Raw genomic sequence first — 25,870 nt, forward strand, 5'->3', positions numbered from 1 at the left:
TTCATTTGTGGTATTGCTGCTTAAGTGACTCGAGACTGAGCAGATAATTATGGAATGAATAGTCTGAGATTATACTCTTCACGTATCCTTAATAGCTACACTTTTCTCAGTTTTTAATTCAAAAGAAATAATTTTTTAAATGGAGCATATAACAACTGTTCTTATAGCCAGTTGCAAATAATGTTATCTTTATTTGCAACAACAATTTCTATTTATAATTTCAGGGATGAAATGATATTCCGCAGTTACCCATTTGCTATCCTCCATATATCAAATTTCAATGTTAAAATAGGTGACAGTTTTCAACCATTGCCATCTAAATATCTTGTATTAATCAGTTTGAAAAATTAGTGCAATGTGTCATTTGTTTATTCTCCAGATGACAAGAAATGTATGGTTGCAAATGTGGAAAAGCAGATGGAAGAAGCTCGGGAACTGGTAAGAACTGTACTTGGTATTTGAAAGTATTGTACATTTTATGTTCATTAGTTCCATATGAAGAATTGCTACTTGAATTTGAATCAAGAGTGAAAAATGTCAGATAATTTTATTAAAATAGTCACAGTAAAATTATAAAGGTTAGCACCGCAGCCTCACAGCTCCAGCGACCCGGGTTCAATTCTGGGTACTGCCTGTGCGGAGTTTGCAAGTTCTCCCTGTGTCTGCATGGGTTTTCGCCAGGTGCTCTGGTTTCCTCCCACAGCCAAAAGACTTGCAGGTTGATAGGTAAATTGGCCATTGTAAATTGCCCCTAGTATAGGTAGGGGAATATAGGAAAGGTGGGGATGTGGTAGGAATATGGGATTAGTGTAGGATTAGTATAAATGGGTGGTTGATGGTCGGCACAGACTCGGTGGGCCGAAGGGCCTGTTTCGGTGCTGTATCTCTAAATAATAAATAAATAAATGACTGAACGTGGAGAATTTTAATCACTGCCGTAGTAGTTTGTCTTTAATATTGATCCAAGCACAAAAGCCAGATTGTTGTTTCAGATGGTTTGTAAGCTCACTGAATTTTGTTGGGCCATCTTCGGTGCTAAAAACCAGAATCGTGTGGTTAATTGGTCTGTTTCATTTCCTTGGCACTGTGTTTAGTAAACAGGTTAACACATTCGCAAGTTCCTGTTTGTGCTATTTGAATGTAGTTGTTAACCTATTTAAAGTTTCAAAGAGCTGCAACAATTTATGCAAATTCATTAACTGGTGCACTAAAATAGCATATGGAGAAAATTAACTTACTTTGTTAAATAGTCATTTAGTGGTACAGAACTTGAATATTGCTGCGTCCTGATGAGTGCAAGACGAAAAGCTTCGACAGCATATCTCTATTTTCAGCATTACATTGTTAATGCAAACATAGCACAGCAGTAGAAACAAATTACAGAAAATAGCTGCTAGAGTGGCACAGAATGCATAATTTGGAAGTTGGTTATGTGTTTTGTGCCAAGGGTGGTTGTCTTATGACAAGAGATTGGACAGACTGAGCTTGTTTTCACTGGAGTTTAGAAGAGTGGGGGGAAACTTGATTGAAGTATACAAGATCCGGAACGGCCTTGACAGGGTGAATGTGGAGAGGAAGTTTCCTCTTGTGGGTGAGTCCAGAGCTACGGGGCACCCCTAAAAGAGGTCGAGACGAGGAGAAATTTTTTCTCTTGAGTTGTGCCACTTAGGAATTGTCTGCCTCAGAAGGTGGTGGAGGCGGGGGTCATTGAATATTTTTAAGGCGGAGGTAGATAGATTCTTGTTGGGCAAGGGAATTAAAGATTATTGGGGGTAGATGGGAGTGTGGAATTCGAGACAGAAACAGATCAGCCATGATCGTATTGAATGGCAGAGCAGGCTCGACGGGCTGAATGGCCTACTTCTGCTCCTAATTCGTATGGTCTTATGTTATTTTAATCAAAGGATATGAGGATTGTATGGGAAACTGGAGTTGAGGTAGAAGATCAGCCATGATCTTACTGAATGACGGAGCAGGCTCAAGGGGCTGTATAGCCTATAACCTGCTCCCATTTTCTTGTTCAGTTCTGATTTTATGTAATTCTCCTCTATTTTATTTGAACCACTTCAAAATAACATGGAAGTAGGATGGGTGTAAATATAATAATGCTGTGATGCATGAAATGCCTTTGCAACATTGCCGTTTATGTTCCTATTCATAAGCTGCTAGTTACAGGAGCCCTTTAAAATGTTGAAAAGATAAATGAAGAGAATGAGAGGGATGGAGTAGGGGAATGATAGAGGAACTTAAAGTTGAGGAACAAACCAAGAGAAAGCAGAGCACATTCAGGAGGCCTGCAAGTAAGTGTTAGTGGCGATTGAAGTGTGCTTTTTAAAAATATTAGCAGCTAGTTCCATTGGAGAAGGATGCAAACCTACTGTTACTAAATCCATGCATAACATAAATTGTGCCATTGGAAGACTCTCCTGTATTGCATTCTATTGAATAATATAAAGTTTACAGCACAGAAAGAGGCCACTTGGCCCATTGTTTCTGTGCTGGTTGTAAAAAAAAAAAGCCACCCAGCCTAATCTGCCTTTCCAGCATTTGGTCTATAGCCCTGAAGGTTACGGCATTTCTGGTGTACATCCAGGCACCTTTTAAATGAGTTGAGGGTTTCTGCCTCATCTACTGTTTCAAGCAGTGAGTTCCAGACCCCCACCACCCTCTGGGTAGAAAAGTTTTTCCTCATCTCCCCTCTAATCCTTCTACCAATCACTTGAAATCCATGCCCCCTAGTTACTGACCTCTCTGCTAATACAAATAGACCCTTCCCATCCACTCTATCCAGGTCCCTCACAATTCTGTACATCTCAATCAAATCTTCCTTCAGCCTCCCCTGTTCAAGGAAAACAACCCCAGCCTATCTATTCTTTCCTCATAGCTGCAATTTTCTGGTCCTGGCAACATCCTTGTAAATCTCCTCTGTACCCTCTCTAGTGCAATTACATCCACTGCACGCACTACTCAAGTTGTGGCCTAACTAATGTTTTTATATAGTTCCAGTACAACCTTCCTGCTTTTATATTCTATGCCTCGACTAATAAAGGATTCAATATGCCTTCTTAACCACCTTTATTGACCTGTCCTGCTACCTTCAGGGATCTGTGGGCATGCACTCCAAGGTCCCTCACTTCCTCTTTACTTCTTGGTATCCTCCCATTAGTCATGTATTCCTTTGCCTTGTTTGACCTCCCCAAATGCATCACCTCACATTTCTCTGGGCTAAATTCCATTGGCACTTCTCTGTCCACCTGACCAGTCCATTGATATCTTCCTGCAGTCTACAGACATCCTCCTCATTATCAAACACGTGGCTAATTTTTGTGTCGTCTGCAAACATTTGCATCCAGCTCGTTAATATGCCATAAAAAGCAGAGGACCCTATTACTGAACCCTGCGGAACCCCACTGTAAACAGCATTCCAGTTGCAAAAGCACCCATCAACAATTACCCTTTGTTTCCTGCCACTGAACCAATTTTGTAACAAGCTTGCTACATTCCCTTGGATCCCATGGGCTTTTTTTTTTAACCAGTCTGTCATGTGGAACCTTGTCAAAAGCCTTGCTAAAATCCACATAGACCACATCAACTGCACTAACCTCATCAATCCTCTGTGTTACTTCCTCAAAAAACTCAGTCATTAGTCAGACACAACCTTCCCGTAACACATCCATACTGACTATCCTTGATTTAATCCATGACTTTTTAAGTAACAGTTTATCCTGTCTCTCAGAATTGGTTCCAATAATTTGCCCATGATCAAGGTTAGACTGACTGGCCTGTAATTATTTGGTCTATCCATTGCTCCCTTTTTAAACAAAAGTAACCTGCAACTCTCTGTGTCTCTTAATGAAATAAAGGTAAAGAGGCAGAAAGTAGGGACTGTTTATCAATACATCAGCTCCTTTCTAAGCTATTTTTTTCTTGCTACAAAATAGTTGCTTTCAGTGCAGTCGCTGTTTCGAACTAACTGGAATTCTATCCCATAGGAAATTTTGATACCTTAATGTGTTCCAGATTTTATGTAAGTGTGTGTGGTTGGGTGGGGGATGAGGGGTAATTTTAATGTAAAGAATCTGCCGCCTTATAGTATGTTCTCTGAAAACTGCCTAATGGATTTTATGAGAACTTATGTTGCTACTAGTTCTTGTAAGCAAGTGTGTCGATGTAGAATAGCAGATTATGGACTCATTTCTGATGTACAATGATTTGATAAAATATCAAGGCTGGAAAAGATCATAGCTTCATCTAGTCTTCCTCCTGTTGTCATAACAGTTCTTACCAGTGGTGCATTTCTTTTCAAGATAGGTGTCTAACTTGATCTTGAAGAGATCTAAGCTTGTCCGTATTACCTCCTTTGGTAAAACTGTTCCACAAAACAGTGAATTAATGGTTTCTATGCCCTTTCTGAATCTGCCCCTTATTAGCACTTTGTTATATCCCCTTGCTCAGCTGTCCTATACCAAATCAAATATTCCTGACTGATCCTCTACATAATGAGGTTGATGAAGTACACGTGTATTTACAAAATATAAACCCGATGGTGCTCTTTTTATGAAAAGCGAGCTCTGATTTTAAATATTTTAAAGATGTGCCTCAAGATAGTTTTATATTTTTAGGGTTTTTTTGGTATTGATTATATTTTCCATTTCATCAGCCAAACTGTGAGCTAAAAGTGTCTCTTCAACCTATTTTACTCCTTTATTAAAAAGAAAGCCATGTGATTTGTCACTCTGCCATAGTTAAGAATCAGGCACCTGCCAGAAGGATTCCAACCTGGCTTATCATCCCACTGTGTTCAATGATGCTGAAGATATAAAATGTTGCATAAAGGAGCATCGTAGTTAGGAATATTATGGAAACTATATTTCTTAACCACCTTTTTAAACCCCCTCCTCCTGTTTTAACTAAGTATTCAATGTCATTGCGCCACTGTTCTTGTTTCATTGCCACAATGACATTTTAAATCAGAGGCCACATACTGTCATATCCCCATTTATATTGTACAACATTTCTGTACAGCAGTGACTAAAGCTTACTGTTTACAGCAACTTTCCTATTTACACAGCACTTTGTTAAAAAATGAACATAGTAGTTGCCAAAGTAATGCCAGTGACATCAAATGCACCATTGCTCCCCTTGGGAGGATTTTTTTCTATGATTCTTTCCAACTATAGGGTGCTGCCTGCAATAAGCATAACCCACTCCTGCAGGTGGTATTTAGACTGGATGCTCCATTTTAGGTACAGATATGGATTGGCTGACCTTTTCATCTCCAAGCCTACAGGGCAGCAGTGCAACTGGACTGCACCTCACCGTATTAATGGACAGAATTGGCAGCAAAAAATAAATGAAGCACTAGGTATAGAAGAACAGAAAATATCAAGAATGGAAAAGATCATAACTTCATCTAGTCTTCCTCCTGTTGTCATAACAGTTCTTACCAGTGGTGCATTTCTTTTCTAATTTGATCTTGAAGAGATCTAAGCTTGTCCCTAAAACCTCCTTTTGTAAAGGTGTTCTAAAAACCAGTGAATTAATGGTTTCTTATGTCCTTTCTGAATCTACCCCTTTTTTGTTCTATCCCCTTGCTCTGCTCTCCGATACTAAATCAAATATTCCTGACTTATCCTCAACATAATTACCCATTTTTATTTAAATACCTCTGTTATTTCCCCTCTCAATCTTCTCATCAAGAGTACCAATAATGTGATTTAATCCATAATTATTTATTCTCTGGTCCCTGAGTCATTTCAGTAGCTCTGATAGAGTCATTTACAGCACAGAAGGAGACCATTTGGCCCATCGAGTCCATGAAGCTCTCCAGTCAGTTCTACTTCCCTGCTCGATCCTTTAGCTTCCCAAGCTAAAGGACATCTCCCATTTTCACCCACAAGAAATATTACGAAACCTCGAATACCCATCAGGAAGATTAGCATGCAAAGCATCACTACAAATGACTAGTTTCATGCTCTTTGTGTTACCTAAGGATGGGAAATTAAGTACCCATTTCTCCAGTTTTAATTTTTTCATGTTTTATTTGCCCTTAAAACAGAGTCAAGGAGTCATTTACGGCACAGAAGGAGGCCACGGCCCATCGAGTCCTTGCCAGCTCTTCACAGAGCTATGCTGTCAGTCCCACTCCCTGGCTCAATCCCTGTAGCCCCTCAAGTCTATTTCTCTCAGGTGGCCATCCAACTTCCTCTTGAAGTCATTGATTGTCTTCACTTCCACCACCCTTGCAGGCAGCGAGTTCCAGGTCATTCCCAACTGCTGCACAAAAAAGTGCTTCCTCATTTTCCCCCTGCATCTTTTTCCCAAAACTTTCCATCTGTGTCCCCTAGTCCTTGTACCATTTGTTAATGAGAACAATTTTTCCTTGTCTAACTTACCTAAGCCTGTCATAACCTTGTACATTCTATTAAATCTCCCCTCAATCTCCTTTGTTCTAAGGAGAATAAACTCAGCTTTTCCAACCTAACCTTGTAACTAAAATCCTCCATCCCTGGAACCATTCTGGTAAATCTCCTCTGCACCCTCTCAAGGACCCTCACATCCTTTCTGAAATGTGACCAGAACTGGATGCAGTACTCCAGGCAGAGCCTAACCAGAGCTTTATAAAGGATGAGCATAACCTCCCTGCATTTGTACTCAATGCCGCTATTTATGAAGTCCAAGATCCTATATGCTTTACTAACCATTCTTTGGATATGTCCTGCCACCTTCAAAGATTGATGTACATGCAGGTCCCTCTGTTCCTGCACACTCTTTAGAACTGTGCCATTAAGCATATATTGCCTCTCCATATTCCTTCTGCCAAAATGCATCACCTCGCACTTGTCAGTATTAAATTACATCTACCACCTGTCTGCCCATTCTGCTAGCTTATCTACGTCCTGTTGCAGGCGGTTCATATTAAAGGCCTGCTCAGGTCAGGGAAAAAGAACCCGACCCGAACAGACCGATCCACAGCGGACCCAAGCCCGACCCGAGTCCCTCCAATTTCGCCCTGAGCCCGACCCGACTATCTCTTCACTTACCTTCCAACTGGGAAGCTCCACAAAGCTGCAGCATATGCGTGATGATGTCATAGTGACGTCACTTGCTCACTGCGCAGGCTCAGTTTCGTCCCGGACTCCCAGCTCAGCTAAGTTTTTTTTTCATTTTAATACTTACCGGCAGAGCACTTGCCGTGTGTGTCCGACCCTACCCGAGCACAACCCGGACTCCTCGACCTGAACCCGACACGTCGTTTGGTCGGGTAGCAGGCCTTCAGTTCATATTATCCTCACTGTTTGCCGCACCTCCAAATTTGGTGTCATCAGCATATTTTGAGACTCTACTCTGTATTCCAAGATCCAAGTCATTTATATATCGTAAAAAAAAAGCAATGGTCCCACCACTGACCCTTGGGGAACACAACTGTCCACCATCCTCCAGTCTGAAAAGCAACTGCGACTCACTGTTTTCTGTCCTTAAGCCAATTTTTTTTATCCAGTTGAACACTGACCATCCTATCCCATGAGCCTCAGTTTTGTTAACCAGCCTTTTATGTGATCAAACGCTTTCCAAAAATCCATATAAACAACATCCACCACATTCCCTTCATCAACCTTCTCTGTTATATCATCAAAAAATTCTGTTAGATTAGTCAAGCATGTTCTGCCTTTTACAAATCTGTGCTGGCTATCCTAAATTAACCACACCTCTCCAAGTGTCTGATTTTTTTGTCCCTGGTTATTCTTTCTAAAATATTACACACCACTGATGTTAAACTAACTGGCCTGTAGTTGCTACGACTGTCCTTACACCCTTTCTTGAATAAGGGTGTCAAATTTGCTACTCTCCAATCCTCTGACACCTCCCCTCTTGTTTGCACCTTTCCTAACTTAGCTATATCCTTGCTACAGTGAGGGATTCCGAATGCAGAATTGCAAAGGCGATGCCTGACTAATAATGCACCATATAGTGGGAGATGTATATGGATTTTTGAAATCCATTTGATGAGGCTTGTTAAAATTCAGGTGTCTGGTATGAGGTAATGTAGTATCATGAAACAAAATTTAGTGTTGGACAGAAAAACAGTGTTTGGATATTGATCGGATTGGAGAAAGGCTAGAAGTGGTGAACCCCAATAGTCAGTGTTGGGTTTACTTTTGTTCTTGGTGTGTATCGATGATTTAGACTTGGGTACAGGAAGCACAATCTTAAGGTGTTTGACAAACTGTGTTCATTCGTTGGCGTCATCTTCTACCCAGAAGGTTGACTGTCATGGATCTCCACCTCTGTCTGTCCTGTGCTGTCCTTACACTTCTACATAGTTCAGCTGCATCCAGTCCATTATATCTGTCATCCATTTTCTTCTCTGCTTCCCTCTCTTACATGTTCAATTGATCTTTCCTTCCAATAATTGTCTCTGTGTACCTTCTGCTCTAACGATGCACCACTGTTATGAACCGCCACAGTCAGGGGATCAGCATCAAGGGAGGCTGGAAAATCAAGCTGCCAATCTTGATCTCCAAGATCTTCAAAGGTCTGGCAGCCGACAAGACCGAGCCTCTATATGTGGGGGACGTTATCGTAACACCATAGATACCCCTTCTCAGCTCCTCCCTCGCACCCCATTCCCTCCACCTCCTGCCGCCGGCATCCACCTATCCCTGAGCAGGACTCTAACAACCCCACTGCATTGTGGGCGTCTCGGGAGAGACCAAGGCTAAGGGAGTAAACCCTAACAGAAAATCCAGAGCGGAACCCCGAAGGCAGTCATGTGTCACCTTTCGGCATGTTTCCGGCAGTTCCTGCAGCCATACCGGTGCCAAACGTCATGCTCTGCACTCCTTTGGACCCCCCTCCCCAGGAAGGCTGAGAGGGGGGTTTTGACGCTTGGGTAACTCGCAACCTCCGCCCAGGCATGCGCCATGGAGAAGTCACTCCATAGTCGCCTCACAGCGACCAAAACAACACGGAAGGCAGCAGTTACGGGTTATAAGCCCAGCTCAATTGGCGTAGAGATCGGGCGCCACAGGTTGCCTTTGTCGGTGGGAGAGGTCATCGCATCTCACTGGACAGCTACCGCCCGCCTCAAACCAGGCAGCCCCCGGTCAGTAAGGTTCTGTCCTGCCACAGTCCACCTGCTTCAATGGGTGCTTGGAGCTCAGGGTCACTGCCCGACAAGTGGACTGTAACACCGCACCAAACAGCACGACAAAACAAGGAAAGAAGGTACCAGCCCTTCGTTTTGCAAGCTGGAACGTCAGAACTATGTGTCCTGGCCTGTCGGAAGACCCTACACAAATCAATGACTCTCTCAGAAGACCGCCATCATTAACAACGAGCTCAGTAGACTCAATGTGGACATTGCAGCACTTCAAGAGACACGCCTCCCTGCAAGCGGATCTCTTAAGAGAGCAAGACTACACCTTCTTCTGGCAGGGTAGGGATCCTGAAGAGCCAAGACAACATGGAGTGGACTTCGCCATCAGAAACTCCTTGCTCAGCATGATAGAGCCACCCTCAAATGGCTCGGAACACATACTGTCCATCCGACTGCTCACCGCCTCTGGTCCAGTACACCTACTCAGCATCTATGCTCCAACACTCTGCTCCCCACCTAAAGTTAAAGACCAGTTCTGCAAGGAACTCTATAATATCATTAGTAGCATCCCCAATACTGAACATCTGTTCCTGCTGGGGGACTTTAATGCCAGGGTTGGGGCCGACCATGACTCATGGCCCTCCTGCCTTGGGCGCTATGGCATTGGAAGGATGAATGAGAATGGACAGAGACTGCTTGAGTTGTGCACCTCTCATAACTTCTGCATGACCAACTCGTTCTTTCATACTAAACCCTGTCACCAGGTTTCTTGGAGGCACCCAAGATCATGTTGTTGGCACCAGCTGGACCTCATCGTCACAAGGCGAGCCTCTTTAAATAGCTTTCAAATCACACGCAGCTTCCACAGAGCGGACTGTGACACCGACCACTCCCTGGTGTGCAGCAAAGTTAGGCTCAAACCAAAGAAGCTGCATCATTCCAAGCAGAAGGGCCGCCCGTGCATCAACACTAACAGAATTTCTTATCCACAGCTGTTACATAAGTTTCTAAGTTCACTTGAAAAAGCCCTTCAAAACACTCCTACAGGGGATTACACTGTTGAACTGCAAGAAAGGCCCCAGTGAGTTAATATCCTTAGCACTTAAAGCAGCCAGAAGCGCTGCACAAAGAACAGCCGGTGCTGCGCAAATGACTACAGGCAACACCTATGCAGTCGTATTCAGCTGGCCTCCGATACCGAAAACATCAGAGGAATGTATGATGGCATTAAGAGAGCTTTTGGACCAGCCATCAGAAAGATCGCCTGCCTCAAGTTTCAATCAGCTGACACAATCACTGGCCAACACAAGCAAATGGACCGCTGGGTGGAGCACTACGTAGAACTGTACTCCAGGGAAAATGTTGTCACTGATACCGCCCTCAATGCAGCCCAGTCTCTGCCAGTCATGGATGAGCTGGACAAACAGCCAACAAAATCGGAACTCAATGATGCCATTGATTCTCTAGCCAGGGGAAAAGCCCCTGGGAAGGACGGCATTACCCCGAAATAATCAAGAGTGCCAAGCCTGCTATACTTTCAGCACTCTACGAAGTGCTTTGCCTGTGCTGGGATGAGGGAGCAGTACCACAGGACATGCGCGATGCCAATATCATCACTCTCTATAAGAACAAGGGTGACTGCAGTGACTGCAACAACTACCATGGAATCGCCCTGCTCAGCATAGTGGGGAAAGTCTTCGCTCGAGTCGCTTTAAACAGGCTCCAGAAGCTGGCTGAGCGTGTCTACCCTGAGGCACAGTGTGGCTTTCGAGCAGAGAGATCCACCATTGACATGCTATTCTCCCTTCGCCAGCTACAGGAGAAATGCCAAGAACAACAGATGCCCCTCTACATTGCTTTCATTGATCTCACCAAAGCCTTTGACCTCGTCAGCAGACGTGGTCTCTTCAGACTACTAGCAAAGATTGGATGTCCACCAAAGCTACTAAGTATCATCACCTCATTCCATGACAATATGAAAGGCACAATTCAACATAGTGGCGCCTCATCAGACCCCTTTCCTATCCTGAGTGGCATGAAACAGGTCTGTGTTCTTGCACCTACACTGTTTGGGATCTTCTTCTCCCTGCTACTCTCACATGCGGTTCAAGTCTTCAGAAGAAGGAATTTTCCTCCACACAGGATCAGATGGCAGGTTGTTCGACCTTGCCCGTCTAAGAGCGAAGACCAAAGTATGGAACGTCCTCATCAGGGACCTCCTCTTTGCTGACGATGCTGCATTAACATCCCGCACAGAAGAGTGTCTGCAGAGACTCATCGACAGGATTGCGGCTGCCTGCAACAAATTTGGCCTAATCATCAGCCTCAAGAAAAGGAACATCATGGGACAGAACGTCAGAAATGCTCCATCCATCAAGATTGGCGACCACGCTCTGGAAGTGGTTCAAGAGTTCACCTACCTAGGCTCAACTATCACCAGTAACCTGTCTCTCGATGCAGAAATCAACAAGCGCATGGGAAAGGCATCCACTGCTATGTCCAGACTGGCCAAGAGGGTGTGGGAAAATGGCACACTGACTCTGAACACAAAAGTCCGAGTGTATCAAGCCTGTGTCCTCCGGAGAATCCTTGGCATCAGGTGGCAGGACCGTATCTCCAACGCAGAGTTCCTCGAGACGGCCAACATCCCCAGCATATACACCCTACTGAGCCAGCGATGCTTGAGATGGCTTGGCCATGTGAGCCGCATGGCAGATGTCAGGATCCCCAAGGACACATTATACAGTGAGATAGTTACTGGTATCAGACCCACTGGCTGTCCATGTCTCCGCTTTAAAGACGTCTGCAAACGCGACATGAAGTCCTGTGACATTGATCACAAGTCGTGGGAGTCAGTTGCCAGTGATCGCCAGAGCTGGCGGGCAGCCATAAAGGTGGGGCTGAAGTGTGGCGAGTCGAAGAGACTTAGCAGTTGGCAGGAAAAAAGACAAGTGCAAGGTGAGAGCCAACTGTGTAACAGCCCCGACAACCAATTTTATTTGCAGCGCCTGTGGATGAGTCTGTCACTCTATAAAGTAGCCTTTATAGCCACTCCAGGCGCTGCTGCACAAACCACTGACCACCTCCAGGCGCTTACCCATTGTCTCTCGAGACAAGGAGACCAAAGAAGAAGATGTCTCCGAGGCATATAACATAGATGACAAAATGTAGCATCTCAGCCTTCTTTTCCGAAGATTCAGGGTCAGTTTCTTTTGATAACAAGTCCTTCATTCTGACAAAGCTGATCTGGCTATCTCAATTCTCCTTTGGATCTCTCGGTTAGATCTCCAATGTTCTGTGATAACTTGTCCATCTACTTCAATTTTCACTTCCGGGGTTAGGTCCCTACTTGTCACCCATTGTCTTGGTTTTCTTCCCATTCATTCCTAATCTATATTCCACACTCCTTGTATTCACTTTGTTCGCAATTTCCTGTAGTGCCTCTTCTGACTTTACAATCAGTGCAGTGTCATCTGCGTATCTCAAGTTGTTAATGTTCAACTCACCAATATTGCAACCTGATAGATGTTCCATGTCTCTGAAGATAGTTTCCGTGGACAGGTTGAACAGTTTTGGGGAGATAAAACAACGAAACCCTGCCGCACTCCTCTTTTGGGAAACTGTCTGACAAACTGCTCTTGAGTCTCATCATCGCTGATTTGCTTCCAATTATAGATTCTGAATTACCCTTTTTATCATTTTTGTCAACTTGTAGTTTGTTTAAGCACTCCATTATCTTCTGATGGTAGACTCTTTTTCAAATGACTTCTCTTCGTCTATAAAGTATATATATGCAGGTTTTTGTACTTCCAGATATCTCTTTATCACTACTCTCAAGTTAAAGATGCCCTATCTTGTTCCTTTCTTTGGTCTGAATCCTGACTATCATCTATCTCTGCTTCCATTGATTGGTCATTTCTTTTCAAAATGATTACTAAAAGAGATTGGAGTCAGATCTCCAATCATCTGTGATAAGCTGCCCAAGGTATGTAAACCTTTTCACTTGTTCCAGGACTAGTCCATTTCCTTCATTTTCATCACATGGCTCATGCAGCTTATTGTCCTGTGCTCTGAACACTCTAGGGCTTTTGGTTTCTTTTTTATTCATTTGTGAGATGTGGGCATCGCTGGCTAGGCCAGCATTTATTGCCCATTCCTAATTGCCCTTTAACTCAGTGGTTTGCTAGGCCATTTCAGAGGGCATTTAAGAGTCAACCACATTGCTGTGGGTCTGGACGGCAGATTTCCTTCCCTAAAGGACATTAGTGAACCAGATGGGTTTTTACAACAATCAACAGTGGTTTCATGGTCACCATTAGACTAACTTTTTTTAAAAATTCCAGATTTTTTTATTTGAATTCAAATTTCACCATCTGCCGTGGTGGGATTTGAACCCATGTCCCGAGAGCACGAGCTGGGCCTCTGGATTAGTGGCGACATTAGCACTACACCACCGCCTCCCCCAACTCTTTGAGAGTTTAATGAACACTAACACAGGTATGAATCCTGTTCTGTAAATTTTGTTGCAGAGGTCTGTCAGTTTCCCAATGCTAACATCCATTCAGGGCTTTCAGGCATTCTGTTGGTGTCTCATCGATTCCAGGTGCTTTCTTTTTGCTTTCATCTTTTTGATTGCTGCACTGACTTCTGCCTCTATTATCTCTGGTCCTTCTCTTTTCTCTGTCTTATAGAACATAGAACAGTACAGGCCCTTCGGCCCACGATGTTGTGCCGACCCTTTAACCTACTCTAAGATCAAACTACCTACATACCCTTCATTCTACTATCATCCATGTACCTATCCAAGAGTTGCTTAAATGTCCCTAATGTATCTGCTTCTACTACCACCGCTGGCAGTGCATTCCACGCACCCACCACTCTCTGTGTAAAGAACCTACCTCTGACATCTCCCCGAAACCTTCCTCCAATCACCTTAAAATTATGCCCCCTGGTGATAGCCCTTTCCACCCTGGGAAAAAGTCTCTGGCTATCCACTCTATCTATGCCTCTCATCATCTTGTACCCCTCTATCAAGTCACCTCTCATCCTTCTTCGCTCCAATGAGAAAAGCCCTAGTTCCCTCAATCTTTCTTCGTAGGACATGCCCTCCAGTCCAGGCAGCATCCTGGTAAATCTCCTCTGCACCCTCTCTAAAGCTTCCACATCCTTCCTATAATGAGGCGACCAGAACTGAATACAAATGTTTCTACGTGAAAGACGCAACAAAAATCCAAGTTCTTATTGTAAAAGTAGGAGTGGTATCACAAGTCCATATCAAATGTTTATCTCTTTCCCCCTAACATGTAGTGATTGACTCAGCTTCAGTTACCATGTGGTAATATACTGCATATTCAAAATAATGCTGCATATGGAAAAAAAACTTTGAAGCTCCCTCTTTATGATTTTAGCACAAACCTTATATTTATTCCACCTTGTTGTTGACTCACCAAACACTGGAAATCATGTTTCACTGTTCAAAACTTTGAACAACCCGAGTCGGCTACCCTCAACCTTCTCTGCTCTGATGAGCACATTCTTTGTTTATCAAGTTTCCCATCACAAGTATGTCCTCTCATTCCTGGGATCATCTTAGTAAATCTAAATTGATAGCTTTGCCATTCATGAAAACTCTCAGATTGTTGAGAAAGTCAACCTGTACACTGATGTTCTTCAGGGAAGGAACCTGCCACTCCATCCTTGTCTGACTTACACATGCCTCTAGTCCCACATTATTTGGTTGACTCCTAATGCCCTCCAGGAAACAAGAGATAGACAATGAATACCACATTCCCAGTGTCATACACATCCCAAGACCATTTTTTTAAATGAAGTACGAATCAGTGAAAAAAACTAGGATTGATTTTGACTTCTTTACCACCTTTTCTCATATTTAAAAAATAGCCATATAGGTGTTATTTGGAGATACCCATTCCAATGTACTTAGTAACAGTTCCTCAAATTAATGTTGTGTCGCTATGTGCACAGATACACAGAATATAACAAATAAATATCAAATAGACAGATTTGTAAGTGATGGGTTTTCTACATTTTCACTTTTGTAACAGGTCCACTTAGCCTATTAGTAATTCTAACTTTCATAATTACATATAATGCTAATTATTATAATTTTCTAGTAAATATATTCCTTCTTTCTATGGTTTTACTCTTCAGGACAATAATTATACAACATCATTAGTAATTCAAATGTAAGTACTACAAAAGGTGTTCTTTTCGGAATCTGATGGTCTGTTTTTTTTTTAGCATATTTGTGTCTTGTTGTCATCCTTGAGAGTGCTTTGTGCCAGTGCTTGTGCCAATCAGAAGGCTTTGTCTTCCACTGTATTCTTCTCAACACTACATCCAAGGGGCCTTGTACGCTTATCTTCTGGAGGATCTGATGCAGAACTCCCTGGTAACTGTGTTTCTGCAAATGCTGCTAGTTCTGCATCATTCTGCTCATACTTCTACATGTGATGATACAATTTGAAACATGGTCACATTAGGTTAGAACTTTAACAAGACATTACACAATAAGGACAGAATAAGACCAAATAATGACTTGCAAAGAATGCATTCAAGTGTGTCATACAACATCCAGTCCAGGCACAGCTCACCAATGTACTCCACCTATCATTTCAAGCAGGCAATGATCTGAATTGATGTCTGCACCTGGGTAAGTGAAGGCATTCTTGATGCTGTCCTTGTATCTTTCACTAATCACCAGAAAATCTATTTGGTTTCTGTGAACATCTCCTGGACTCTTGCAGGTGTGCAGTCTTGGGTGTTTGAAGAGTATATTCAAGATAACCAAGTAGTTTTCCTCACAGAACTGTATCAGGCGTTCACCTCTGCTGTTCTTCGTTCCTAGTCCATAAGCTCCTACTGCATTTCCATGCCTCTCTGCCAACTTTTGTGTTCAAATCATCCAGAGCTATCAAGATGTCTCCACTCTTCACATGCTTCAATGCTTTTTGTACCTCCTCATAGGATACTTCCACTACTTCATCACTGGTCCTGCGTGGGCCCATACAGTTGTGAACACACAATGTTCATTGGTTTCCTATTAAATTTCACCATTTCACCATTGGCCAATACCACTGCATTGTTTTTGCTACTTTCTTTGTCATCATTATTCCAGCTTCATTCTCATGTTCTCTAACACCCGAGAAGATCATCACCTGCTTACCTTTGTCTATTTTCCCAAATTCCATCCATCTAGCTTCTGCCAATCCTAAAATGTTGATGTTCAGTCTTAACATCTCTTTCACGCAGTTGTCTATTTTACTACTCTGATAGTGTCTTCATATTCCATGTTCTGATTTTCAAGAGTTCTTGTCTGGGTTTAAGAGTAGCATCATTAGATGCTCGACTTTCTTCCGAGTTTCAGCTGCCCTCGTCATTCACCTGGCTATTCCTACTTCCTAGCAAGTCCTCTTCTTCCCTGTTCCTGTATACAGTAGACATCTTTGCAGGGGCTCAGGTCTGCCTACATCACTTCCACTGTTTAAACTAGATTCCATGACTAACTGTGGATGAATACTTGGTGAGTACCCTGACTCTTCCAAGGTGACTGACCATTTGTCCTCAAGCATCATGAGATGTGTCACACATTTTGCTGCTGTGTCTTCTGAGCTATTGACTCTGAATAGCGAATTTTTCTGCCTCAGCCACCAGTCCAGACTTCGTGCACTTGAAAAGGGTGACGCCCCTTGTACAGCATCTTGTGAAGTTGCTGTTCCCCCTTACTTAGTCGAGCATGCTAGCTGAGACAAGGTCCAGGGTGTGCCCACTGGTGTGGACCACCAGCTCCTTGGAGGCATAAGTAAGAGTTGCATAGCACTGGGAAACCAGTGTTTCTTGTCCATACCCATGCTGTCGTGGATGTGTGACTGACCAGGATACAAAGGGACTACACACATATTACACCATACACCCCTACAGTGTGTAGAGTGCTATAAAAGGCAAGGAAGATTTGTGAAATGGAAAGACATGTGGAAGATGTTACTTAATGTGAGGTAATGCAATTGGTATTTAAAACAAGGAGTGGGGATATAAATTCTGTGGAAAGAGGCTGAAAGGTATGGATTAAGAGAGACACCAAGGGGTTCAGATAAACAAATTGCAAAATGCACTTGCAGATTGATCAAGTCATAATGAAACAAACAACATTTTAAGTTCTATAACTTCAGGAATAAAAAGTTCATATTTTATATTCATCTACTTTAAACTATATCTGCCGATTGTTCATCCATCTCTTCAAAAAGTCCACATCTCTCTCGTTAGTTTGCACCTTCCACAATATTAACACCAAAATAGGGTGATTATCTGCAAACTTTGAGGTGAAGCCACTGACACCACCTTCCAGATGATTTAGAATCACTTTTGCAGAATATGTTTTATATTGACTAGCTGCATTTCAGTCCATCTCAACATGCACCTGACAATACTGTGTGCCTAATTATCTGAACTAGTTTTCCATTTGATATTTTGTCAAAGCTTTGCTAGCATCTAAGTTTCCCTATCAAAGTTTTATTTCATTGGTGTGGCATGACTTTCTTTTTACAAATTCACTATGATTTCTGCCAATTATTTTATCTCTTTAACTGTCCCATGAACTTGTCATTGTAATATCTCTCCATTTGTTCAGAAATTTAGTGTGAAGTTGAAGTAGGAAAACCCCAATAGAGAAAAAAGCAAATCTTTCTAAAGCTTCGTCCTTCTTGTAGCCTACAGAACAAGATGGCCTGTAGTTGAAAGCTTCATTTATGCAACATTTCTTTCAAAATGCAGGGGTTAAACAATTTAGAGGGCTAATCAATATTATTGCAGTAATCTGGTTTTGGCAGCCTGAATAGTTCTTGGTATGTGTGACCATGTGATTATAAGTGAAAAAGTCGAGTTATTTGACACAAATTAACATATTGAAATGAATACATTTCTCAGTATGTGTCAAATGATAACATTTTTATATTCATGTTGTTATGACTGAGGTGGGAGGAGTGCACTGTCTAGTTTCACTTCTCCACGGGTCACAACATATATTTAAATGTTTACCCAGTTACCAATATAGCCAATTATATACACTATTTTTACTTCAGAATAAAATTCCCCAACCAGGTTTATTTAGTAAACACCAACATTATTAATTTATTATAAAACAAGGCTTATTCAGTAAAGATACAAAGTATTAACACACAGATTGAAATATGAAACAAAAACAAGAAATGCTGGATTCACTCAGCAGGTCTGGCAGCATCTGTGGAAAGAGAAGCAGAGTTAACGTTTCGGGTCAGTGACCCTTCTTCGGAACTGAAATATGAAAGGTGCCTTCTAACTTAGCCCAACACGCTTGTGCGTGCACACGCGCACTGGTTAAAGAAAAAATAAAGAAAATAAATACAAAAAAAACTTCGGCCAAATACTTGAAGGAAAAGGAGAAGTTATGGAATGATATCAGTTGTCCCTTTATTCTAGCGTCCCAAATATGCATAGATGGCTGTCACTGGGATCATTTTGGACCAGTTCTCTTCAGGCGGCATCAAGGATTAGTCTGGCAGGCTTTCCAGGAGAAATGTGGCATCAGGGATTTCATAGAGTCATGGAGCGATACAGCACTGAAACAGGCCCTTCGGCCCACCGAGTCTGTGCCGACCAACAACCACCCATTTATACTAACCCTACATTAATCCCATATTCCCTACCACATCCCCACCATTCTCCTACCACCTACCTACACTAGGGGCAATTTACAATGGCCAATTTACCTATCAACCTGCAAGTCTTTGGCTGTGGGAGGAAACCGGAGCACCTGGCGGAAACCCACGCGGTCACAGGGAGAACTTGCAAACTCCACACAGGGAGTACCCAGAATCGAACCCGGGTCGCTGGAGCTGTGAGGCTGCGGTGCTAACCACCGCGCCACTTTTTTTTCTCTGGAAACAAACCGCACCCCCCCCCCCCCTCCGCCCCCTGTCATCAAGGCTCCTGTTTATTTAACTTAAGACAAATGACATCCAGTCATGGTTGTTTTTACACCGAAAGCTCAAGTCCCAAAGTCCTTCCAGTGACCTTTTTTTAAAAAAAAACTAAGTCCAGCATCTATGGAATCACTTCAGTCCTCCAAATGAATCCATTTCCACAATTCTATAACACGAGTCCTCAAAAAAATTTAAAAATGGAAGCACTTTCATAATTAGAATTAGATACTTTGAATTAATAGACATTTTGAGTTAAAAGGAGTAGACTGTACAGTAATTCTATTGGAGATCAATTATGACCTTTCTAAGTAAGGTGCAAAGTTGATCATTCTTCTTGAACTTTGTACGGATCTACCATAAAGGTAAAATAAAAGCTGGTTACTAAGTATTGTTGAAAATAAAATTGCTACCCCTCAAGAATCTTTTGCTTGAAAATGGCCACGCAGCAACTTGATATTTTTCTTCTTTTTAATTTTTCTTATTTTAATTCTATTAACAGCTTGAACAAATGGATCTTGAGGTACGGGAGATACCGCTCCAGAGCCGTGGACTGTTCAACACCCGAATGAAGAGTTACAAACAGGAATTGGAAAAGCTTGAGAAGGACTTTGTGAGTTAATTTATATTATGTATGGAGAAAACTCTGCACAAATCTTATATACCTTTTCTTTAAGGAATAGATGAAGCTTTTTGATATTCTATATTGCAGCTCAAAGTACATATAAATATTGCCAAACTGTAAATGTTCCAGTTGCTAATCTCTCAAAAATCCCTTTCATTGTAATTGTACTCTTCAATGGATTTTAATCATAAGAATGCTTTGCTGCATTTACCATTTGCTAGAATGGCGCTCTTGATGGCTGAGTGAGTAAACAAACTGCTGGTGTAGTTCTGAGCCATACAGACAAGAAAAGTCACAAGTTCAATTCTTGGTTTGTATTGAGTTTGCTGATCTCGACTTGAGAGGTAGCAGAGAGACAAAAGAACCAGAGAGAGATGAGAATTTTTCTTATGCAGTGAGTTATAATTTGCACTTAACTGCCAGAATAATTTTCAAAACGGAATTGTATAAATACTTGAAATGGAAAAATTTGCAGGGCTATAGTGAAAAGAACAGGGATGTGGGACTAATTGGACAGCTTTTTTTTTTAAAAAGAACTGACAATGAGCTGAATAGCCTCCATCTGTGCAGCAAGAGTCTGTGATGCTACATTAATCTCAGCATCTTGGGCTAGGGAGGGGAGCAATCAACTAGTATTCTTGCTGCTGGTTTCTATCCGGTGATTTCTGCTAGAGAATGCACTTGTATGAAAATTGGACAAGAGCAAGATTGGCTTGGCAGTCACATCCCCAATGTAGCAGCTTGCCACCCTTCAGCTTTTGGGCTTGTACATGAACAGTTACTACTTGGGTGAGATACTGGTGCTCCTGTGCAATTATACCTCAAAACAAGTCAGTATTTTCAGGAGAGGAGAAATGAAAATGGGGAAATGGATGAACAAAATTTGAATAAAAACACTGTACAAAGCTCAGTCTCAAGCCATCATACATGGGAAGATATTTTCAACATTGCTCAGAAATGAATAGTCTTTCATACACAATGGCAAAAGGGGTAAAAAGGACGAGCTTTTTTATTACAAGAACACAATATAACTGTATCCAATTGCTGTGTCGGATTAGAAGAATAGAATGAAAATGGCGTTTTAGTAACTTTGTGGTTTTTGTTACTTGAATAATTTTCTTGAATTATGCTATATTGTGTGTTTCATCTGTCCAAGATGTGAAATTGGCACACACTCAGTCTTCCAACTGTCCACAATTTCTTTTGATATCAAACAGCAATGTATACAGAATTACTTGATTAAATATGACACAACAAGTGGCGGAAATGGCAGAGGATAATCCTTTGGATGTGGAGGCTGGTGGGATGGAAAGTGAGGATGTGGGGAACCCTGTTATGGTTCTGGGAGGGAGAGTGAGGGCAGAAGTTATGGAAATGGACTTCGTTGAGGGCCCTGCCAACCACAGTGGGGAGGGAATCCTTTGTTGAGGAAAAAGGAAGTCATATCTGAAGCTCTGTTGTGGAAGCTTGCATCATCCACACAGATGTGATGAGAAACTGGGAGAATGGAATGGAGTCCTTACAGGAGGCAGGACGAGAGGAAGTATAGTTGAGTTAGCTGTGGGAGTCAGTAGGCTTATAATGAATATTGGTAGACAGCCTATTTCCAGAGATGGAGGCAGAGGAGTCGAGGAAGGGAAGTGTCACAGATGGACCATGTGAAGGTGAGCAAAGGGTGGAAATTGGAAGCAAAGTTGATGAAGTTTTCCAGTTCAGGGCGAAAGCAGGAAACAGCACTGATACTGTACTATAAGGGTCTGAAAGGGTTAATCTTGCGAGCATGTAAAGAATACTGCCCACCATGATGATGTAAAAGATCATGTGGGAGAGACTTGAGAACAGGTACAGCGTAGCTTTTGAAGGAGCCACACAGGCTAGTGTGGAGTGTATATAGCTGTTATGAAATAAAGATTAATGTTTAAATACTACAGTCTAAGAACCTCTCTGGCTGGACTCATTATGGTAGCAGCATAAAGAACCAAATATATAACAGATACTGTCATCAATGTACTGGAAAAAGAGTTGGGGGAGAGTCCCTGAGTAGGACTGGAACAAGGAACATTCGACTTACCCCACAAAAATACAGGCATAACTAGGCCCCATGTGGGTACCCCTAATAATGTTTGGAGGAAGTGAGTGGAGATGAGTGGTGCGAACAAATTCAGCCAGGCAGAGGAGGGAGGTGGTGGATGGGGACTTGTTGGGCCTCTGTTCAAGGAAGAAGCGGAGAGCCCTCGGACTGTCCTGGTGGGGGGTGGAGCTTTAGAGAGATTGGACCTTCATAGTGAAGAGGAGGCGGTTAGGACCAGGAAACTGGAAATTGTCCAAATGATCTACGGTATCAGAAGAATCACAGATGTAGGTAAGAAGAAACTGGACAAGAGGAGAAAAATAGAGTCAAAATAGGAAGAAATAAGTTCAGTGGGGCAGGAACAGGCTGAAACGATGGGTCTACCATGACAGTCCTGTTGGTGGATTTTAGGAAGGAGGTGTTCTTAACTGGTGTTTGGTTCTCAGAGAAGGCAACTCTGTTGATCAGGTGTCTGCTGCCTTCAAACAATTACTAGGGAAGCAGTCACTTCCTTCAGCCTTCATGGAAGAATGAGACATTTTGTGGCGGCACAACGTAAAGAATCAATGATTGCCAGATTTCAAAATAACCCAGATACCAGACACTGGTACCATTAGGATTAAAGACAGGCAGAACCAGGATGAATGAAATGCTAGCAGATCTGGCTATTGTAGTAAAAATTAGAACAACAATAATAGGCGAATGAATCCCAGAAATGCCCAAGGAACAGTTAATAGTTGCTTCACGTATGATTCGAAGTATCATTATGCGGTGAGCTGCCCAAAGCGAAGAGGCAGGGAATGACCTCATGAGAATTCTGAGGAAGAAGATGAAGATAATGAACAAATTATACTGGTCACAGAGTTTTAGTCCTGTGATGAATGTGTTAGTTGTGGACTCCTTTAACTGTGTAGGACTAGGTATTGCTTCCACGTCAATTGTAAATGGGACAGATTGGTTAAAATGTTATCATGATTGACTAAGTAGTGAGGATCGATGCAAGGTGAAGGAATATAAAAGGACTGCTTGCTTTAGGTTTAATGATGACAACACATTGAGGTCATGAAAGAGAGCTGTAATTCCATGTAAAAAAAAAAAAACTGGAGTAAGCCATTTTACAAGTAATGGTATCTTCTCTAGTGCGATACCTATTCTGTTGAGTAAACCTTCTGTAAAAAAGGCGCAAACGAAACTTTGCGTGGAGCATGATAAGGCAATAGTTTTTGGAAAGTTAATTGATCTGCAGTGTACCCAGTCAGGATATTGTATCCCCTTAACAAAAAGTGGTGATTGTCATCAGAGTGTTTATGCAAGTATTAATGGCATCAGGTGATAAGAATCAGAGAGACATGTAACTTTAAGACAATTTGTTCATAGACAATGTACTCACCCTATTTGTCAAAGATAAAAAAAATCCTGCTAAAAGATACATGTGTAGTTAGAACCATAGAAAAAGTACAGCACAGAAGGAGGCCATTCAGCCCATCGTGTCTGCGCTGGCCTAATGAACTAGCCGCCCAAACTAATCCCACCTTCCAGCACCTGGTTCATAGTCCTGCAGGTTACAGCACTTCAGGTACATGTCCAGGTACCTTTTAAAAGAATTGAGAGTCTCTGCCTCCACCACTATTCCTGGCAGTGAATTCCAGAAACCCACCACCCTCTGGGTGAAAACTTCTCCCCTCATGTCCCCTCTAATCCTTCCACCAATCACCTTAAATCTGTGTCCCCTGGTAACTGACCTCCCTGCCAGGGGAAACCGGTCCTTCCTGAGCACTCTATCTAGGTCCCTCATAATTTTGTATACTTCAATCAAGTCACCCCTCAGCCTCCTCAATTCCAGGGAAAACAACCTTAGCCTATCCAATCTTTTTTCATAGCCACAACCTTCAAGCCTTGGCAACATTCTTGTAAATCTCCTCTGTACTCTCTCCAGAGTAATTATGCCGTTTCTGTAATGTGATGACCAGAACTGCACACAATACTCCAGCTGTGGCCTAACCAGCGTTTTATGCAGTTCCAGCATCATATCCCTGCTTTTGTACTCTACACCTCGGCCAATAAAGGAAAGCAATCCATATGCCTTCTTCATCACTCTATCCAACTATCCTGCCACCTTTAGGGACCTGTGGACATGCACTCCAAGGTGTCTCACTTCTTCTTCCCCTCTGAATATCCTCCTGTTTATTGTGTATTCTCTCTCTTTATTTTCCCTCCCCAAATGCAATACCTCACACTTCTTTGGATTGAATTCCGCTTGCCACTTTTCCGCCCACTCAGCCAAACCATTGGTACCATTCCGGAGTCCAAGGCTTTCCTCCCCACTATTGACTACACAGCCAATTCTTGTGTCATCAGCATATTTTTCAATCATGCTTCCCACATTGAAGTCCAAATCGTTAATATTTACCACAAACAGCAAGGGACCCAACACTGAGCCCTGTGGAACTCCACTGGAAACAGCTTTCCATTCACAAAAACATCCATCAACCACTACCCTTTGTTTCCTGTCCGAGCCAATTCTGGATCCAACCTGTCACTTTCCACTGTATCCTGTGGGCTTATATTTTACTGACCAGTCTGCCATGTGGGACCTTGTCAAATGCCTTAATAAAGTCCATGTAAACTACATCCACTGCACTACCCTCGTCAGTCCTCCTTGTTACTTCTTCAAAAAGACTCAACTAAGTTAGTAAGACATGACCTTCCCTTAACAAATCCATGCTGACTATCCCTGATTAATCTGTGCCTTTCTAAGTGACAGAATCTATTCTGAGAGATAGGATAAACTAACAATTTACCCACCACCGAGGTCAGACTGACTGGCCTATAATTATTTGGTTTATCCCTCGCACCCTTTTTAAACAATGGGGCCAAGTTCGCAGACCTCCAACCATCTGGTACCTTGCCTGTATCTAGTGAAGATTTGAAGATGATCCTCAGTGCATCCGCTAGTTGCTGGAGAGTATACAAAGTTTATAGAAGAGATTAGTGATAAGTATGAAAGGATGCCACCACGTCCTATTGTAAACCTTCTATTGGCACATAACTTTTAATGAAGTAGTTGCCATGGGACAAGAACAGAAATATTTTCATCCTACATTTTACAGACCTGGCAACCAGATTTAGTCTTTCTACAATAATACATAGAATGATGAAAGGATTATTATGGACAAAATCATGAAGAAATGGGTAGGGACTGGACCAGTGAAGTTTCTGGCTGATAACGGAGAGGCATTTGCCAATGATGAGTTCAGAGATGTTTGAAAATATGAACACATGATCATGAATACGGCAGCTGAAAGTTCTTTCAGCAGTGTACTTTGTGAGAGGGATCATGTGGTGATTGATGAAATGCTGCATAAAATTTTAGCTGATCAACCAGGCTGCAAGTTGACAACTGTGCTGAAATGGGCGGTTCATGCAAAAAAAAATTTACTACAGATGGTTGGAGGCTGTAGTCCGTATCAATTAGTCCATGGGCAAAATCCCAAATTGCTTTCTGTTCTGTGCAATAGTCCTTATTCTCTAGAAGGTGTTATAGCCGAGGCAGGAGGAGTGCACTGTTAATTCAGTTCCACTTCTCCACGGTCACAGCATATCAATAAATTTTCCCACTTACTGATGAACAGCCCATTAGATTTGTCTCCCTATTTGTCCCCAGAATAAAGCACACCAACCAGGTTTCTTTAATCAACAATAAAATTAACTGTTTAGTATAACACTAAGTCTTAACCAATAATGAAGTAAATCTATACACAAAAAGACATTAATACTCCTTATTCTCCCTAGCCCTCATGCGCGCGCACACACATCCAAAAACTGGTGAACTGGGAAACAAAAGATTTTGGTTTACAGCTGTTTCATGGGAATAAAAGGAATAATAAAATAATTTAATAAAATAAAAGCAAAATATAAAATAATTTAGTTTGTCACCGGCTGGTAGGAACTTCTTCGGTTTGGTGAGATGTCCCAGAGTCGAATAGTTGGATGCCACTCGAAGTCTTTCCAGGCGAAGTTGATGAGCAGTCTGTGATGGGTAGGTGTTAACAACAAAACAACTGCAACAGGCTTCACACAAGGTCTTCATTACGGGTGTC

At 42.2% G+C, this 25,870-nt stretch overlaps 1 protein-coding gene across 6 annotated transcripts in view; it reads left to right on the forward strand.

Moving 5' to 3' along the window:
* The window catches only part of vti1a (vesicle transport through interaction with t-SNAREs 1A), a 428,909-nt gene that overhangs the window by 20,566 nt on the left and 382,473 nt on the right, over window positions 1-25,870 (forward strand). For all 6 annotated transcript variants that reach the window (XM_068052913.1, XM_068052915.1, XM_068052911.1 and 3 more), the window contains exons 2-3: window positions 380-438; window positions 19,577-19,687. In XM_068052913.1, coding sequence (XP_067909014.1) covers window positions 380-438; window positions 19,577-19,687 — 170 coding nt within the window. The remainder of the gene's footprint in view (window positions 1-379; window positions 439-19,576; window positions 19,688-25,870) is intronic.

This window comes from Heterodontus francisci, chromosome 20 (genome assembly GCF_036365525.1).
Source record: "Heterodontus francisci isolate sHetFra1 chromosome 20, sHetFra1.hap1, whole genome shotgun sequence".
NCBI classification, from domain to species: Eukaryota; Metazoa; Chordata; class Chondrichthyes; order Heterodontiformes; family Heterodontidae; genus Heterodontus; species Heterodontus francisci.